At 49.9% G+C, this 19030-nt stretch overlaps 1 protein-coding gene across 3 annotated transcripts; it reads left to right on the top strand.

Annotated features, from left to right (window-relative positions):
* The first annotated feature begins 6005 nt into the window (after positions 1–6005).
* BUB1 (BUB1 mitotic checkpoint serine/threonine kinase) lies at positions 6006–18062 on the top strand. 3 transcript variants are annotated; one of them, XM_039569154.1, is made up of 25 exons: positions 6006–6050; positions 6289–6348; positions 6515–6659; positions 6976–7172; positions 7642–7682; positions 7943–8037; positions 8346–8392; positions 8495–8685; positions 8863–9011; positions 9425–9762; positions 10434–10486; positions 10996–11136; positions 11904–11999; positions 12311–12401; positions 12777–12852; positions 13381–13561; positions 14040–14118; positions 14522–14745; positions 15163–15303; positions 15867–15982; positions 16611–16772; positions 16895–17052; positions 17135–17312; positions 17478–17584; positions 17759–18062. In XM_039569154.1, exons 1-25 carry the CDS (start codon positions 6034–6036, stop codon positions 17952–17954), a joined length of 3279 nt encoding a protein of 1092 aa, XP_039425088.1. In that variant the 5' UTR covers positions 6006–6033; the 3' UTR covers positions 17955–18062. The 3 variants fall into 3 exon arrangements, with proteins under 3 accessions (XP_039425088.1, XP_039425089.1, XP_039425087.1); XM_039569155.1 differs by lacking the exon at positions 6006–6050 and having other exon boundaries at positions 6162–6348; positions 9572–9762; XM_039569153.1 differs by lacking the exon at positions 6006–6050 and having other exon boundaries at positions 6162–6348.
* Positions 18063–19030: the final 968 nt, after the last annotated feature.

Below are 19030 nucleotides of genomic sequence, written 5' to 3'. Positions count from 1 at the left end.
CCTCCCCACCTCCCCGACTTGCTGCAAATCCTCCACCATTGCTGAAGGCTACCCAGACAGCACCTCCAAATGGAAAAGGTAACAGCTTCATCACAGATTCCTGTAATACTTCCAGAGGGCTCACAAGAGCAGCTCGAGGGTGCCAAACCAGCTCTGTCAGCTGGTCAGCAAGGGGGCTCAGCCCTGGTAGGCAAATACAAGTGGAACACCTGGAACACACAAATGGATGCTTAGAGCTGCACCAGAATTTGGCACCCAAGCAATAACAACTGGTTCTGTCCACCCCATCACTGCTCACCTTGCTCACTCGACCTTGACTGCTGCTATCTGGCTTCACTTCCTAGAAAGAAAGACAGAGAACAACCCTGTAACACAGCCACCCTTTATACCACCCCTGAAAAGCCAAGCAATGACCAACCTTCCCAGGGGGAGAAGGGGCAAAACAAAACAGAAAGGCACGTGCCCACACAGGGTCCGAAAGTGTCACATTGCCGGGGGAGTTTCCATCTGAAACCATTCCACCGTGACCTCTTTCTGCAAGGGTCTCTGTCACATTGGACCAGCAGTTTGAATGCTCCAGACCACCTGTAAAACACACAAAAAAATGCTTACAGTTCCATCACTGATACAGCAACTCCAGTAGCACCCAGTTCTGTGCTGGAATCAATGCTCATCTCCGTTGCTGGTACTCATCCTGCCCACGGGTCCCCTGGTGCCCATACCCCACTCCACCTACCCCCCACTCTACTCCACAGGACAGAGCAGTTCCAAACACAAACACAAACAACACATGATGCTACAGTGTGACACAAGGATGATTAAAAAAGCTCTCAGCAAGAAGAACAACAGCAAGGATGGACACGATGCCAAAAGAGATGACCAATGGTATGGCAACCGTGGACACAGGAGGCTCTCAGGAGCAGAAGAAAAGACTGGAACAGTGACCTGTTCTAAGAGCTGTCACTCACAATGATCAAGATGGCTGTGAGACAGTGCCACATTCAGAATGCTCCCATATCCTGACAATCTTACAAGCCCCAGGGCATTACAGCTCACAGCTGGAAAGGATGGATGGCAGTACAGCTGGGAACAAGGCCTCCAAAGACACCTGACTCGGTACTTCTGATTTGGGATGCCAAGACACAGCCAAGCCCACCGTAAAAGAACAAACGAGATCGGCATCGTGCCAACAAGAGTGAATGTTTGAGCACCTGGAGATGATGGCTGACACTTGCAATAAGCCCCTGAGGGGAAAAGGCCTCCGAGATCTGATCCAAGGGAGAACAAAGACACAGAAGACACGCTGGACAACACAACACAGGCTGGAACTGCTCTGTCCTGCACACCCTATGGTCTGATCACAAATAGAGCCACTCCTTTCAGCTGGCTTAAGAGGCCCCTTAGAGGGCCTCCCTTTCCCCTATGCTAATTTTTAAATCTCTCCTGGGAATTTCCATCCCACCATCCTCCCATCTCTGGATCCCAGCCCCCAACTTAGCTTTTGGATGACTGGTGACATGAACCCACACTGGAGGTAAAAGGAGTCCACCTCAGCTGTCTCGGAAGGCCCCCTGGTGGCAGGGTTAGCCTCTCCATCAGCTGCAGTAAAGAAAGCCAAAATCAATGCCTGAGTTTAGTAGCCAAACCCCAACAAGTCAGCTACTGGCCATCTGTCCTAAGTGCACCTGTGTCCCTGAGCATCCCTCTTCATCCCAAGACAAAGGTTGTGGCCATCACTGTAATGGACACCTGGGTTAGCAAGAGTTATGTGGTGTTCCTGTGAGCACAGTGGGTGCATCTGTGTGCCTTAAAACACATAAATGCATCTGCTGTGCTTGCAGGAAAGCCTGAGAAGGCCCCTGAATAGACACCATTTCCCACCACACTACTTTCAAAACCTCTCCTGGCACTTCCTAACTTGATACCCTGCTCATGCTCCCTCTCACAGTTGCAATCCTCAACTTACCTATCAGAAGCCTCCAGCTCAGACATCATCTCTAACACAGGGCAGGTTCCTTTTGTGGCACAATGAAGCTGCTGAAAAATTTGAAGTGTCATACTTGACACAATCTGGAATTTCAAGAAGTTTCAGTGTTCCTAAGAAAAACAACAAAAATAAAGGAAATTACAAAAGCACCTTACCACCCCTGAACACTCAACCCAAAATCATGAGCTTAAATACTCCCTGCACTCAATGCCATCTTCTTCATGGTATCTTCAAAGCCTCTGTTGCTTTAGAGGCCAAAAGCACTGCTAACAAAGAGCTGAGACAACTGGAAAGAGCTCCTTCATTAAAAGAACAGAAGAACTCTTACCCCACCCCAGCCCACAAACACAAGGAGCTCCTGGGCCCCAGGGCTGGGGTTAATAGACCCCTGGCCGGGCCCGCCTCTCGCTCCCACCACGCCCGGGAAAAGGGAGGAGGCAATTTTACCATAAGGGATCGAAGCCCTGAGAGGAGCTGCAGCTGTTTGGCTGCTCTGCCTTAAATTCCAGGTGAGTAAAGGGCTCCGTAGATGCCTTCTGTTTTACTACAGCTGCATCCACTGAAAGGGTAAAAAAACTTCTTGTTTTGGCAGTATAGACAGGTGAGTCACATAATTCCTTGTTAAGTTCTGTAATTGTTCATTAGTAACTATTGAGTAGTACTCCATACAGGACTATGGAGGGTGGAGAAGAATAGTAATAATATACATGGTGTAACTCCTGTTGGGGTCTCTAATTAGGGCTGTATTCACTATAAATAAAACTGAAAAAATAATGGGCTCTCTGGCAGCAGGAGGGTTTTGTGAGTGCTGGGCTCGCTCCCTTGTGAGAGATTGGGTGCCAGTACCCAGCTAGAAGTGCCCTGAAGTACAGATTTAAATTCTTAAAATGCTGAAGAAGGGGGAGCTTCCTTCAATTGAACCCCTTAAAATGAGAGACTAGGGAGTGTTTGTCTCTACTTAAATAGATGCCATAGCAATAAATGGGTTCTCTCCTCTGAATCCCCTAAAATAGTGGAAAAAGAGGGGTTTGCCTTACTTCAGGTCTCTCCAGTGATGGAAAAAGGGGGATTTTTCCCTCAATTTAAACCCTCAGAAAGGAGGGACAATAGGGCTTTACCCTTCCTTTAAACCTTAGGATGATGAAAATGGGGGAGTTCTGCTCAATTCGAACCCATAACATAGCATCCTCAAGGTTTTTCCTTTCTATTTAAACTGGAAAATAATGGAAAATAGGGATTCCCTGTCAAGCAATACCCCTAAGAGCATGGAAAAGGCAGGGTTTCCTTCAACTGGCACCCTTAAAATTGCAGGGGAAGGAGTTTTCCCCCCAATTTAAACACAGAAAATTATGGAAGTTTTTTCCCTCCGTTTAAATCCCTTTTCTCCTCATAACCCCCCTTTTTTTCTGGGGGCACTGGGGAAGGGCTGCCAAGATGAAAGGGGAAAGTGGAATGTTTCCCTGGGACCCCACGTGCTGCCCTGCCTGCTCAGGTGCTGCCCCTTGGCACGAGGGGTTTTCCCTGGGCATTTTCTGGGAGCAGTGCTCTGTGCCCAGGTGCCTCCGGCTGCTCCCCAGCTCCTGCCGCGTGCTCCGACCATTGTCCCTGGAGGGACACTCGGGATGCCCCCATTGCCCCTCTGGACCAGCAGCTCCCTGCACAGCTGTGCCCGGGGAACCCTCTGGGAGCGGCCCTTGGCAGGAGCCGCCCCTTCCTCATCCTGGCCGCTCACAGCTGGGGCTGCTGCGCCTTGGAGCGGGGGCTGAGGAGGAGAAAGGTCCTGCTGGTGGGCCTGGGGTCACCCATGGCAGGCAGGTGGGATGTGTTTAGAGGGATCTGCTGCATTCTTGTCCCCACTGGGCGCTGCTCTGGCCTGGAGGGGATGGAGCACTGGGAAATGAGCCTGGGAATACTGAGACGGGCAATGCCAGGGAGGAAGTGCTGCCTTCATTCTGCTCATTGTTTCTTTCAGTATCTTTGTGTCGTTCATCTTGGAAGCTTTCTTTGTGGAATATTCCCTGGAGAAGAGTGAAGTGGAAACTGCCATCGAGCAGAAAATCCAGGAGCTGGGAATGGGAGTTCAAGAGTAAGCCCCCTAATGAACCCATGGTGGATGTGGCCAATTTGGCACCAGTGATGAGGGAAAAGCACCCTCTGTGTCGAGGTGTGAGCTGAGATTCCCCTTCCTCGTCACAAAGTTCTGGCTGATCTTCCTTAAAAATGGCGATTCCTCTTCCCTGTCCTGAAGTTCTGGCTCCTCTGCTGGTTTAAGTGCCAGTAGAAGGCCCCTGGTGTTGGCTTTGCTGCCTCCCGTGGCTCTTCCAGCCCAGAGGACAGCAGAGGTGCTGGAAAATAACCCCATGGCTGGTGCTTGTCCTGCCCCACCGGGAAGCCATCGCTGCTGGGCTCCCAGGGTAGGCTGTGCCCCCTTCTCAGGTCATTCCTGGCCCTTCCTGTGCAGGGATGAGCTCCGGGATGAGCAGCTCCTTGACAACATGGAGAGTGCAGAGCACGAGCTGGAGGGGGAAGGTGGAACGAAGGCACAGAGCAAAGGGCTGCTGTTCAAAATTGCCTCCAAACGTAAGTGTGACCCTCCAGGGTGTCCAGGCCCAAGGGTCCCAGCTCTTCCTTGGGAGAAGCTCCCGAGTCCTGCTGCTCCCTTGGGGCTATGAAAGCAGCCAAAACCCACCTGGAGACTTTGGGACGACTGTGGACATTTGATGTTTGCTGTTTGTTTTTACTTCTGTAGCAACTTCTCCTGTCCCACCTTGGCCCTTGTGTGTCCCTTGTCTTCATTAACCTCCCTCTGGAGACACTGCCCTGGTGGCCGAGGTCCTGCTGTGCCAAGACACCCGTTTTCCTCTCTCCCTCCTCTGTGGGCTTTGCATTCCTGCTGCCTTGGATCACGGGGTGACTGTATCCTCCTTTGCTCTGGCTCGCTCGATGACTTTTTTCCTCCTTCTCCTGGCTTTCTTGCTGTACCGCAGGTATCCGTTGTGTGGGAACAGAAGGGTTTAAAATCCCAAATAATGGCCTTATCCTCGAGAAGGGCTCACAGTACTTCAAGCAGGTGGGGTGGAACAGCAGGGAATGTGATTTGGGGGATTTTCTTGCCTGTTTTAAAACAGGGACCTTGAAGGTAGCCAGAGGAGCAGATCTGGTGCTTACAGGGAATTCTTTTGTCCCGCCAGGATACAGGACAGTGGATGCTCTGCTGCAGCGCATGTTCGAGGCAGAGATACCCCTGGAGGACGAAGGCCCTTCCTTTGAAGAGATCCTAAACTTGTCCCCCACCTCGGCTGTTCCCAGGAGCCCGAGTTCCGAGAGCGCGGCTTGAGGGGGGATCAGGGAATGGAGCCGATTCCCGGCTGTCCAGGTGTTCCCTGGCTGCTCCCACGCGTGGGGCCCGGGTTCCACGGTGGGAACAAGCAGCTGTGTCCTGGGAAGGAGCTTTATCTCATGGAAAGTCCCGTATAAACGTCTGGAATGCGGGGGGCAGCCGGAGTATCCGGCTGTGCCCGGAGAGGGACGGCGCCCGGGCAGTATGTTCTGGAATAACCCCTTCTTGTAACTGGAATTGTATCGCAGCACTTTTCTATGCAGCTCTATGGACCGGTGTGTGCTGAACGAAGCGGCTCTTCAGCACAATAAATTCAGCAGTTTGGAAAACCCATGGAATACCTCCGAGTTAATGATGGGAGAGGGTTGGGGCTGCTCCCTGATAACGTGCAGGGCTCGGAGGTGGGAAACGAAGACGAGGAGAGGAGCGGGGGCTGCTCCTCGCGTGCGTTGCCCAGCGTTCCTCTTTTACTTCCCAATTCCTCATTTTGTGCCTCGTTTTCCCTTGGGGATGCGCCCGGGCCGCCCTGCAGCGGCCGCCATGGGAACAGCACCTGAGGGCGGTGCTGTGGGCGGGGTTCCCCGCGTGATTGACGGGGCTGGAGGCCAATGGGGAGGCGGGGCGGGCCGAGGACTGGCCAATGGGGAGGCGGCAGGGGCTGCGCGCGGCCAGTTTGAATCGGCGGGAGCGGTTGGGGCGGGCGGGCATGGACGGGCCCGGGCGGTGAGCGGGAGAACGGGGTGGGGGAGCGGGAGAACGGGATGGGGGAGCGGGAGAACGGGGTGGGGAGCGGGATAACGGGATGGGGGAACGGGAGAACGGGGTGGGGAGCGGCGTTGGGGCGTGCTCCGTCCCCCGGAGCTGTGCGGATGCCGCGGCCGTGGGGGCGGCAGAGCCTCCGCCCGCCCCGGGCGCTTCCCACCGTCTCCGATCCCGGCCTGACCCGGTCTCTTCCCTGCAGGGATTACGAGGTTCAGATCCAGAATTACCGAGGGCCCGACCCTCTGGAGCCGTGGGACAGGTGAGCTCGGCCCTGGCTCGGGGTGCCCTATCCCTGGCCTGGCTGGTGCCCCATCCCTGCCCCGCTGTTGCCCCGTCCCTGCCCCATCCCTGCCCCGCTGTTTCCCCATCCCTTCCCCGGTGTTGCCCCGTCCTTGGCTCGGAGCTGACTCTGGAATGGTTTGCAGGTACCTGCAGTGGGCAGAGGAATGTCTCCCGCTCCAAGAGAAGCAGAGCCGCTGGCCCGGGCTCCTGGAGGAGCTGGTGAAGGTGTTCGTGGGCGACAAGAGGTACCACCAGGACCTGCGGTTTGTGAGCTACTGCGTCAAGCTGGTGGGTACAGCTGCGGTTTTTTGGGAATTAAACTGTCCTCAAATACTCATGCTGCAGTTCTGGGACTGCAAGGAGCTTTGGAAGGAGCAGGAGGCCTTGGGAATTCTGATCCTCTGCAGAACAGCTGAGTCTTGCTGGAGCAAAGTGTGCTTTTTAAGCTCTGTAGCTTGAGGGATGTGTCTTAGCTGCTCTTATGCTTAGAAAATGATGCTTTCCTATGATGATAACTAAGAAATTCTAATGCTTTTTATTTTGCCTGTAACTCCCTCGGATGTTTTTGGAGGTGCTGATGGCTTTGTGCATTTGTGTTGTGCAGGCAGAGTTCATCTCTTCCCCTTGCCAGTACTTTGAGTACTTGCACGGGCAGGGAATCGGAGCCAAGACCTCAGATTTCTATCTGGCCTGGGCTCAGCTGCTCCTGAGGGAAGGCAACGTGCAGGGAGCAGGAGCTGTGCTCCAGAAAGGGCTCCTCAACCAGGCACAGCCCCGGGAGCACCTGCAGCAGCTCCACTGGTAATGCTGGGGCTTCTTCTACTCCTTTATTCAGTGCTCATAATTAACCATGGGTAACGTGCGGTTAATTGTCTTTTTCCTGTGTGCTTATTTTTGGTAAAGGGAGGTGGAAACTTAATGTTTATTTACTGTTCAATATTTATTGGGTGTTTTGGGATGTATATTAAAAAATATCCCAGGGCAAAGCAAATCCTTGAGCTGAGTCTTGGAGTTTAGCATTTAATTCCGGGAAGTTAAATGGAAAAAACCAAAACTAAAATGTAATGTACAACATAAAACAAATGCCCAATTCTGTTCTCCTGCTGCCTCTTGCAGGCTTTAGTTTTTGCAGCTCTGGAGATGTCCATATACAGTAAAAATCATGGTTTTCAGTGTTTTCGTACAAGGAAATCCAAGATTGCTAGGAGGTGGGGAGGGGTGAGGGACAGGTGATTTCATGGTAATAACTGAGGGTTTTTTTGCAATTTAGCTCCCTGCAGAGTTATGATCCTCGGAATCCTCCTTTGCAAGGTGAGGATGAAGAGTCCTGTCTGATCTGTAGCTGCACTAAATAAATTTTTTACCTCAATGAGTGAGTTTTGTCACCGAAGAAAACCAATTCCCTGTAGAAACCACTTCATTTTCCCTCTTTACTGAAAAAAATTCTTGAGGGCAATGTATTCAAAGTTATTAATTTTCCAGTGCTTCAAATTAATCAAAATTTACAAAGGAGCAAACGATTTTTACTCATTAATGAGTAGGAAATATTTCTATTATGTTTCCTGTGCCAGATGCTGCTGTTGTAAAACCACTTCAGACTTCCCATGCTGCAAATCAAATGGCTCCCCCAAAAGGTGTTTCAAGTCCTAATCCCTGCAAAAATCAGGTAAATAACGAATTATTTGCAAAAGATGTTTCATGGGGAGTTTAGGTTGCTGAGCTTGGCTGAATAAGGATAAAATAGAATGTGTGTATCTGGTGTATCTTAAAACTGACATTGAGATGATATTGCTGCTGTTTTTGTGCTGCAAGAATCACATCTCCATAGGAATGTCTCAGCTGGGAAGCACTGGGATACACTCAGTGGCCTGACACATTCCCAGAATTGCAGGAATAATATTAGCAATGGAGTCTGTGCCAGTTGTGCTGCTTGAATTTTATTTTATTTTTTGGTGTTTTATTTCCCTGCTCTAGGGTCTGGATGCTGCTGGTTCCCAGTCCTGTGCTGTTGGAAAAGAAGTGTAAGTGGTTGGGTGGTCCTTTGAAAGTCCCACTGTGGGAAAATGAGCTCTCTCCCAGGCCAAATCCCCCAAGCCTGGCCCTTTCCTCCCTTTCCCTCCCAGGAACTACGTGACCTACATCTCCAAGTCCGAGGTTGTGCCGAAGGCGCCGTCGGGTGCCACGGGGTGGGAGCAGGTCCCGATGTACGACAAGAACCTGCTCCTGTGCGAAGGCTCTGAGCTCTCCTTCGAGGAACTGAGGGCCAAGAGATACTTCAGGAAATATGAGCTCCTCAGGAGGCAGCAGGAACTGGGTATCCTCCTTTTTCCAGCTCTCCAAAGGGCTGTTTCCTGGCTAAGCTCATCCTTTGGGCTCCTCTATTCAATGCCACATCAGCGGTGTTTCTCCTGAGGCGCCAGGAGGCAGAGTGAGCCATCAGCGTGTTGTACAGACCATGTATATTCATTTCATACTGTTGTTTAATCCTCAGAGGAGGAGAAGAAAGACTCCATGAAGAAAAAGGAGTCGGCAGTCCTGGAGCTCCAAGCCCTGCAGCAGAAGCTGGACCAGCTGACCCAGCTCTCCAGAAGCCTGGAGGAAACGAGACTGGAACCAGCAGCTGAGCCAAACCAGAGGCTGGTGAGTGGGTTCTGGGATGGACAGGAATGCTCTGCCTGGGTTTATTGCACAAAATCCAGGCGTGCTGTAGGAACCAGTGCTGGTTGTTAACCCAGTCTGGAGGCTGAGGCTGCCATACCAGTGTGGAAACCTGGCACAATTTGCAACGTGCAGATTTTAAAGGTTTCACCCCAAAGTGTGGCTTTGTTTCTCCACAGTTTAGTTTGAAGTGCAGATGGAAGTTCCCTTGTGTTCTGGGCACATGGAACTGACAGGGAAAATAGGAATGGCTGTACTTGGGTGGGGGGGATTTTGGGTGCTTCTCATCCCTAAAGGTTCTGTTACCTTCTGGCCATGTGGAACTGGCAGGGAAAATGGGAATGGCTGCATTTGGGGGGAATTTGGGTGTCACAGAACATTTCTCATCCCTAAAGGTGCCCCCCCCTGTGAGGCCCAGCACATCCCACGTGCCAGGGAACTGGATGGCACCTGCTCCAGGGCTGGATGCGCCAAAGTCCCAAGCTCTGGTGCTGGAGCAGTCCCAGTTCCAGGTGCCACCAGCCACCACTCCCACCCCGCAGCCAGCAAAGCCTCTCGGTGACTGCACTCCAGCTGCCTCCCCCTGGGAAGCACCAGAGGAGAAGGACCCAGCTGGAGCTCAGGCAGAGCTTGGAGAGCTCCAGAAGAGTTTGCTGCACCCTCCCTTCAGCGCTGCTCCAGCTCAGGAACGGGCTCATCCCGACCCAGCTCTGCCTCGGAGCACGGGAGAACTGTGAGTGTGAACAGGCTCCTCCGCTGCAATTGTGTCCTCAGGCTCCACACTGGGAGCTGGGAATTAGCTAAAAAGAAGCCTTTCTTCCCCTTCTGGAAAAAAAGCCTGACCTGAAACCAGTGTTTATTAAGCTTAGATCAAACTTGGTACTCATAGCCATTTTTAATTCCTTTTACCCCGTGGTTTAATTGTAATAAGAGGAAAGTCAGTGCATAATGCCTGGCTGGCCCTGGCATGCCTGGAATAAACCCCAGGAAGAGCTTTGCTCCTGCAGATCCCACTCCAAGGTCTCCAGAGAAAGATTAAAAAGTGCTGGTATTTCTCTCCTGCACTTTTGCTGTGGGACTTGGCCACGAAATTGCGGTGCAAAGGGAGAAACCCAGGCTGGCAAAGCAAGGGTGGCTCAGTGGGCTTGGCCAAGGTGGCAACAGTTATTCACCCATATTCTGGAATTCCCTGGGGGCAAACTGTGTCTGAGGAGAGCATTTGATGCATTTTAACCTTTTTAAAGGAGACTGCTGCATCCCAGGATATTGGCAGCTGTAGGACAAGCTTTCTGGGGTGATCTTTAATAATATTCTAAAGGACCTCTCACTTCCTTGAAATAGGGATTAAAATGGGATTTAAATAGCTTTTATTGCAAGGTAATGTTGTGACTCTTTCTTCTGAAGGTCCCCTAACAAGGGATCCACTGGATTAACTCCTGCTGTGCATGTGAAGGAAGGTGAGGAACCTTTGGAAGGAGATTGATGCCATTGGTGCGGCTGTTCCCAGCTGGGAATCGCTAACTGCATGTGGACACCAGTTCCAACCCTGGAAAAGCTTCCTGACTTCCCAAACTCCATCCCGGCATGTCTGGGCAGGGTCTCTCTATCCGTTCCATGGATCCAGTCCCTGTTCCCATGTTCTGAGCAGTTCCTTTTGGAGCTAGTTGGGAATCGCTGTTTGTCCTCACTGGCTTCCTTCTTCACTTTCTGTGTTGGGACAGAGCATTCCTGGGAATTGCAGGTGGATTCCTCGGAGGTCACCCAGCTGTCCCAAGTCCCTCTTGCCCTCCAGGGCAGCCTCCCTTTTGGGAATCTGCCATGCAAACCTCTGAACAAGCCAAAATCTCTCCCCAAATTCTGCGTTGCTGCTGCTCCTCTCGTTTACTTCCCTCACTAACGTTTTGCTGGAATGCTCATAAACAATCCCAGGCTCCTTCAGGAATGATCTTGCCATTGTCTTTTCCAGCCTCCAGAGCTGGGAATTCCTCCTTTGCCTCTGGAAATATTTCCCAAGCCACCCCCAACACCTCACTGGGAGGAGCAATGGGCACAACAACGCCCTTCAAGGTGCAGCCGTCGCCCACGGTCCACACGAAAGAAGCCTTGGGTAAGGTCTGGAATAAAGTTTTCCTTCCCCTTGAGTCAGTGGGGTCTTCCCTGGAAATGGTAATGGAGACTTTTCTAGCCAAGGGAGCTGTCTAGGGATGGGCATGTGCACCATTCAAAGAGGAAAATAACATTAAATCATTGATTGTCTGTGGGGATATTGTCTGGGTGACCCAAAACCTCTGACCAGAAATGGATGTTGTAGCAACATCCCAGCAGCCACATCCCACCAATTCCTGGATAAATCACTGCCAGGCTTCTTGGGGAGTGAGTGGCTTTTGTCAGGGAATCCTGTTTGGGAGGTGAAGACCTAAACCACACTAATTTGGAAGCTCATAGTCAGCTCTGGTTGACGCTGAGCTGAATAAAAACAGAAAGATAAACCCCAAAAGCCTGTGGCATTCATTAGTCTTCCAAATACCTAAGTTTTAAAAAAATCTAAGAAATTAAAGGCGGATTTGCTCCCTTAGGAAACTTGGAATTTCACCTTGGAGAGCAAATAAAAAGGGCCAAGTGCGTGTTGGCCAAATTGGCCCTTCCTGTGTCTGTTCAGTTGTCTGTGGGGTGTTTAAATGCAAGAGGGAGGAGCAATTGGTTATTGACCGCAGATGAATTGTAAGGATATTATTATTAATTAGCATTGAAGGCTGTTAGAGTTAATTGGCATTTGATTTGACTACTACACGATGGAAGAACCTCTGAAAATTTCTTTTTCTGGGAGTGTTATTTGTTTATTATTTATTCCTTTTTTATTTCTTTCTTTCTTAGGTGTTCTCATGGATATGTTCCAAACACCATTCTTGCCTGAGCCATCTGCCCTGGAAGACAGCGAGGAACAATTTGAAGCCTTTTGCAGAAGAAGAGGTGTGTGCTCTTTATTTTCCCAGTCCATGGAATTCCATCCTTTATTTCCCATTGTCACCTCCCACCAGTCCTTGCTGGAAGAGTGATGCCAGTCTGAACCCCAGGAGCTTACAAGAGTGAGATTTCACAACTGGGTTCAGGCTGGAAAAATCTTCTTTCCAAGAGTTTATAGGAAAGGTGATTGGAGTGGGAACTCTGCAGGTGCAGCTGGATGGAGCCCCGAGCATCACGTGCCTGGACAGGGGGGAGAATGTGGCTGTTTAAATAATCTTTATTGGGTGAAGATAACCCCTGTTATCTCTTATTTGCAGAGCCTGGTGGATGTTTGAAAACCAACATCGTTGTCCCTGTCACTCCTGCATTTGCCATCTTTGAGGATGAGGAGGAGAAGGAGAACAGCAGGTAAGGAGGGAAGAAGGAGCAGCTGAGCTCAGCTCCTTAAAAATCACGGAGCAAATTGATCCCATTCCATGAGACTTTGCTGTGGCTGTGCCAGGATTGGCTCGGATACAACTTGTGGCAGCTGCCTGGAGTGGCAGGAGAAAAGCAGGAGTTACTACTCTGGGATTGCACAACTTCCCTGTTTGGACAGTGCTTGGAAGTTCTTCATTCTCCAGAGAACTTGGGGATAACTGAGCTGCTGCAGCTTCTCCGAGTCGCTGCAAATGGGGCTCTTAAAATAAAAATAAAAATTCAGGTTAAAACAAACAAACCTCTGTTGTGCCTGGGAAAGCTCCTGGGGAAAAGCTGTTCTAAACTTTTGGGGTCATTTTTCAGGATCCCACAGCACAAGAACAAACCAGAAGAGCCCAGAACTTTTGGAGAACGTCCCTTGACCGACTGCGCAGCAGAAGTGAGTGGTGATCCTGCAGGGATTAGCCTTGGGAGTGGGTTATTCACTTATGAGGGTTGCCAGTGTGGGTGCATTCACCTCTGCTCTATCCCAGTCCCACAGTATCCTTAGGAATGATGCCTAGCTGAAGGCTGGATACCTTTTCCCATTTCCTGCCACCAGGATGAGCTTTTTTGATTGCTGATTGACAGAAAACTGATGGAGAACTCCACCTCTCAAATGTGTGGATTTGGCATCAGTTTGGGGGAGGAAGAGACATTTCATCTTCCAGCAGCCACCTCGCAGCTTCCATAGCCGAGGAGATGGATAAAACTTGGATAGAAGTGATCCCTTCCCAGGGTTTAGCTTTTCCACGCTCTCATGGCAATTTCGGGTGGTCTGGTATTTTGCTGTGGCTTTGATTATTACCAGCATTCAGACCTAGTCTAAAACTATGGAAACATGGGATTTAGGTTCTATTTCAGGATCATTTGGATGGTTTAATTTTAAATCTCGATTTTTTTTATTTTTTTTTTTTCCCCTGCCTAGGAAGAAACGGGAACCACGGAATTCCTGCGGGATGATTACACGGTGTGGAATGGCCCCTGCAGAAACAAAGCCCTGGCTCCCAGTCCAGACAACACCAGGGACTTTGCCCGAGCTGCCCAGCTCATGTCCACACCCTTTAATTACCTGGCAGCTCCTTCGAGGCCCCCTTTGGAGGACAGAGGTAAAATAAGGACTCTTTTGGGTGGAAAACATTGAATTTGGTGCCTCATGACTCCATTTCTGCCCAAATCCCGCCCAAGTGTGGCTCCCACTGCTGCCACTCCTGAGTCCACATTCCCTGTGGAACAGGAGCTCACCAGCTCTCCAAGGATTTTTAACTGGGATAAGATGAGGTGGTGAGGAACAAGAGGCTTTGTGTGTCCAGCTGCTGCTGTGAACCATTCCAAGGGGTTGGGAATATTCAAACATTTGGTGAATCCCATCTGGGAGCACCTCTATGCTGCTCTGCCCCTTTTAAGTCTTGGAATATGCTCCCTGGAGAAATCCAGCTTTTAACTTGGATGTTTGAAATGAGGCTTTGTTGAGTTCTGGTTTTTGTGGCAGCAGCTTTCAGAGCTGCTGGGTGAGAATACTCAAAATATTCCCGCTTTTGGGGAAATAAACATTGATTTGCTCTTGTTGCTGTTCCCTTTGTTCAGCCTGTGAGGAAAATTTGCCTCAAATGGATTTGGAGTTCTCTGGAGAACTACACAGGCAGCCAAAGGCCAAAAAGTTAAGGTATGCTGCTCCCAGTCCGAGTTTTCCAAGGTTTTCCACTGTATTTGTGTCAGCCTGCCTCTGCCCAACACTCATCCCATCACTGGGGGTAAATGGACCTGGGTTTGGTGGCCACGCCCCAGAAAGCCTTCCAGGATTTAAGTTTTGCCTCACTGAAATTAAAAACTAACTGGTCAAAAATCCACTGTTTTCTTCTCTTGATGAACTTGGACATGAATGGGTAACACAGCTTGACCAAATCTAGTTTTCCTAAGAAAATTCCATTTTATTCACCTCAGTGTTGGCCATGGTGGCATTTGACACATTTTTGCTCCCCGAAGGTGCTAAACCACCAAGGCAGAAGGTTAATAATATAATCCTATGTTAATATTAATAATTAATTGTATTTTGTTTAAATCCATAGGCCTGTTCTTGAACACATCCCTGAACAGAGAGAGCTTCATGGAAACCTTCTGAAACAAGGGACTGGAATCCAGGGAATTGCTGCAGCTGCTTCCCAACGACTGCATGAGGAGACAGCTCCAAGCAGAACTGGATATTCCTCCTCCCTTGGAGTGGATAGAACTTGCCAGGAGAGGCTGTGTGGAGCTGGGCAGGACAGGACAGCCCGGACTGGGAGACCTGCAGGTACCCAGCATTCCCTGGTTTTCTTCCCTGGATTCCAAGGGCAGTGCTTTGTGCACTGGAGGGAGCGATTCCATGATTACTGCAAGGAGGTTGCTGCTCACCTGCAAGGAATGTGAGGAGGGATGAGTGTGGGTTGTACCTGGATTGCACATTGCCATGGATACCCCAGAGTGCAGGAATACTTGGAATCCTGACAGGTTCTGGGCTCACTGAGGCTCGAATACTTTGGGAAACTCTGGATTTCTGGGCAGGTGCAAAAGCTGGAGTGTGAAAATCAAGGAATGCTTCACTTATCCCTCCTGGGGTTTTTTTGGTTTATTATTTTCTTTAAATCAGTGATGCTCATTCACGCCCAAGCTTGTGTTACTTCCTTGGAATGCCACCCAGAGCTTAAACACTTCCCTTTTTTCCATGAAGTCCTTGTTGAGAACCCTTGGGACACGGAATTGGTTGGCAAGTTCTTGTCGGAGCTTCCAAAACCGCTCCACACCTACGCCAACTACTTTGAGTGGAAATCTCCTCTTCCATTCATCAAACTGAAGGCTGAACTCTCACTGGGTAAGAGCTCCTTCAAACTCTTCATTGCCAAGCATTTCTTGAAACTTTTTATGGGAAAACTTCTTGGAAGTATGTGGGAATTCAGCTTCCTTGTGTGTGTATATCCAGATTATCTCAGCCTCAGGTTGGGAATTAGGCCTGGGGTTGGCCTGTTTGTCTTTTGTAGCTTGAGCCTTTTGGATGAGGCATTTTTCCCAGTTTTCCCTGTAAACTGGGCCACAGCTCTCCAGCTTTGTGTGGAACAGCAGCGGGCCCGTGTCAACAAAAGCTGTAGGACAGGGATTGCAACATCCCAGTGGGACTTAAACATTAGTGTTTACTTTTCAGGGCATGCCCTTTGGAATTTGACTGCTTCCAGGGGGTCAGGCAAAAATAGAAACACTGGGGTTGAGTGTGTGTAACTTCTAGCGCTCCTGCTCTGTCCTGTTCCTAGCAGGAAGAAATTTTTAGGGAAGGACTTGAACTAGGATTAAATAATTCATTTAGGCTGGTGCTCTTCTCTTTTTTCTCCTGTTTTTCCGCTGTGGAGTTGGCAGGCAGGATTTAATGGTAATCTTTTAAAGGCTCCAGCTCATTCCACATGGATTGCTTGGTCGGAGAGGGAGCTTTTGCCCAAGTCTATCAAGCTTCCATCCTGGATGCCAGCAACCCTCGGAACAATCAGAAAGTGATATTCAAGGTCAGTGGTGTTGGGTCACAACAGCTCTCCTGGAATAATTCTTGAGTCTGACCCTCCCCCTGAGTGGATTCACACACATCCTTGGCCTTTCCGTGTCAGATCTGCCTCTGGCATCTTTTTATGGATCTTTTCTCCAACATTTAGTCCTTCAGGAAAAAATTAAACCCCTTCTTTAACCCCTGAAGAGAAACTTTTTCAGGACAGAAAGTGATTTATGTTTTCTTTGGAGCATCGGGGATACACAGAGTGTGTGGAATTGTAGCATGGGATTGAAGTCTTGATTTGAGAGGATTAATGATGGAGTTTATCATCCCGAGGTTAATTACTGTGAGGATGGGGAGGCCCTGGCACAGCTTTTCCAGAGGTGTGACTGCCCCATCCCTGGAAGTGTCCAAGGCCAGGTTGGACAGTGGGGCTTGGAGCAACCTGGGAAAGAGGAAAGTGTGCCATGGCAGGGGGCTCAACTGGATCATCTTATGTTCCCTCCCAACCCAAACCATTCTGGGATAAGTTCAAGAGGGAAGATGCCTGATCTGCCATTAAAAACCAACAACAAAACCCAACCTGAGAGGAACTCCAGCTTTTAACACTCCCAGATTTTCCCAGGAAATCCCCTTCTTTCTTCTAGGTCCAGAAACCTGCCAACCCTTGGGAGTTCTACATTGCCAGCCAGCTGCTGGAGAGGCTGAGCCCCAGCGTGCGCCACCTCTACATCCACTTCTATTCCGCCCATTTCTTCTCCAACGGCAGCATTTTGGTGGGGGAGCTCCACAACTACGGAACGCTGCTCGTGAGTGCCACCAGCTTCTGCTCTGGAGCATCTCTGCCCTTTTGGAGTGTTTCCTGCACTTGATTTGCCTTCTTTGGGGATATGTTGTTCTTTAATCCATGCTGTGTGTCTCTGACTTCCAGAATGCCGTCAACATTTACAAGAAGCTCCCGGAGAAGGTGATGCCCCAAGCCCTCGTCATCTACTTTGCTGTCAAAATCCTTCACATGGTGGAGGAGCTGCACAGCTGCAAAATCATCCATGGGGACATCAAACCTGACAACTTCATCCTGGGAGAAAGGCAAGTGTCTCCTGTTGTCACCAGGTGTCACCATAAGGGAGCCTGCAGACACTGAGGGGGTTGTTTCTTGTTGTGGTTGAAGGTTCCTGGACAACGACACGTGTGACATTGATGGGCTCTGCCATGGCCTGACCCTCATTGACCTGGGCCAGAGCATCGACATGAAGCTCTTCCCTGAGGGAACAGCCTTCACTGCCAGGTGTGAAACGTCTGGATTCCAGTGCGTGGAAATGCTGACAAACAAACCATGGAACTACCAGGTAAGGGACAGCCTGAAATCTCGGAGCTTCCTGCACGCCAAAAAATTGGACTCTACCAGTGTTGTAGCATCTTGCAGAGCTTCTCCCTCTCCACGGGGTGTTTTCAGCTCCGTTTTAGTGCTCTGGGTGTGTTTTTGACACGGAACTGGTGTGGTTTTGGTTCAGACAGACTACTTTGGGATCGCAGCCACCGTGTACTGCCTGCTCTTCGGGACCTACATGCGCCTCAGGGATGACAATGGGGTCTGGAAGCCTGAGGGATCCTTCAGGAGGTAGGTGTCCAAAATATTCCCCAAACCTTTGCCTAGGTTTCCTAGAAACCCACGTTTAGTACCACATTCGAGGCTGGTTCTGTCACAACTTTTCTAACTGGTAGTAGAGCAAAAATGAGTATTTTAACAGCTGAATTTAGCACTTTTTGGATGGGTTTTTGTCCTTTTTTGCAGGCTTGCCAATGCTGACCTGTGGAAAGAGTTCTTTGAGAGCTTGCTGAACATTCCCAGCTGCCACAACCTGCCTTCCCTCGTAGTCCTGCGCCAGAAGCTCAAGGATTTATTTTGCAGGTCCTACGCGAAGGAAATCAAGTTCCTTCGGAACAGACTCGTCGTGCTGCTCATCGAGCACAAACGCTCACGGAAATAAGGGTTGAGTTTGCACAGTTTCCACGGACTTGGGGTTTTATGGATTTGGAATCTTTTTGTAATAACTTGGTTTTAAATAATAAATGGGTTTGGGGTTGACCCAACAATGGCTTGCGTCTTTCTGTGCTTTTTGGGGAGAAAAATATGCTAAAATGAGTTGTTAGTTGGTTTGAGAGGCAGTGGGTGTGCTTGGGTTGGGCTTTTCCTGCTCCACCTGTCCTTAGGAATTTCTAGGATGGAGGAAGTGGAGGTTTGCAGGTCAGATTTAGGTTGGACAGGACTGAACCCTCCCTTGGCACCTCCAGTTCTGACCTCCCCCCACATCATTACTCGAGCTCAGGGGAAAACCAAAAGACAAATGTCTCTTGTTTGCCTGTACCGTGGCAGAAGTTTGGGGAAAAAGTGTTCCTTTAAAAGGAATATTTTAGCAGCACAACCCCTGAGGAAGGAGAGGGCATTAATTTGATTTTTGCATCTCCCCACAGGAGGGAGACAGCAGCCTTTGCTATTCTCCCTCCTTCTGCTTCTGTTTCTGGGGTAGTTTTGCTATGCTTAAACTGTTCAGCTGAAAACCACGGTGAGCCTGGGCACCTGGTACAGCTTGGGATAGTCAGGAAGAGCTGGGATATGTTGTGGTTCTCCTAGGGTTTGCTGTTCTCCCTCCAGCTGGGGCTCCTCTCCCTGCCCTGATGGCAGAACCTCTTGGATTCCCCTTGGAAGCAGCCTGCTTCCCGTGGCACGTGGAAAAGCCTCAGGCTTTGATCCGAAGCAGCTGGTTCCTGACTCAGCTGGAGCGAGCTGCACCAGGAGGCAGATCAGCTGGAGCAACCTCGGAGCTAGTGGAAACATAAACACTGGATGCAGGGGTGGCTTTTTTGTTCCCTTTCTCCCCTCAGTTGCATTTTTTTACGAGCTGAGTCGAAGCCAGCTGTTCTCTGGCCAGGCCAAAATCTCTGCCAGGCTCAAGTTTTTAGATCTATATTGTAAATTATGTATTTTTAGTTCCTCATATAACGCAGAGGGATATGTGGAGGAGCACTTTTCAGAGCATTATGAGCACGATGGAGCTTTTAGCTG

The sequence above is a fragment of the Corvus cornix genome, chromosome 3 (genome assembly GCF_000738735.6).
Source record: "Corvus cornix cornix isolate S_Up_H32 chromosome 3, ASM73873v5, whole genome shotgun sequence".
NCBI lineage: Eukaryota > Metazoa > Chordata > Aves > Passeriformes > Corvidae > Corvus > Corvus cornix.
Note: the sequence above shows the minus strand (reverse complement) of the source record. Positions and strands in the feature narration are given on the sequence as shown.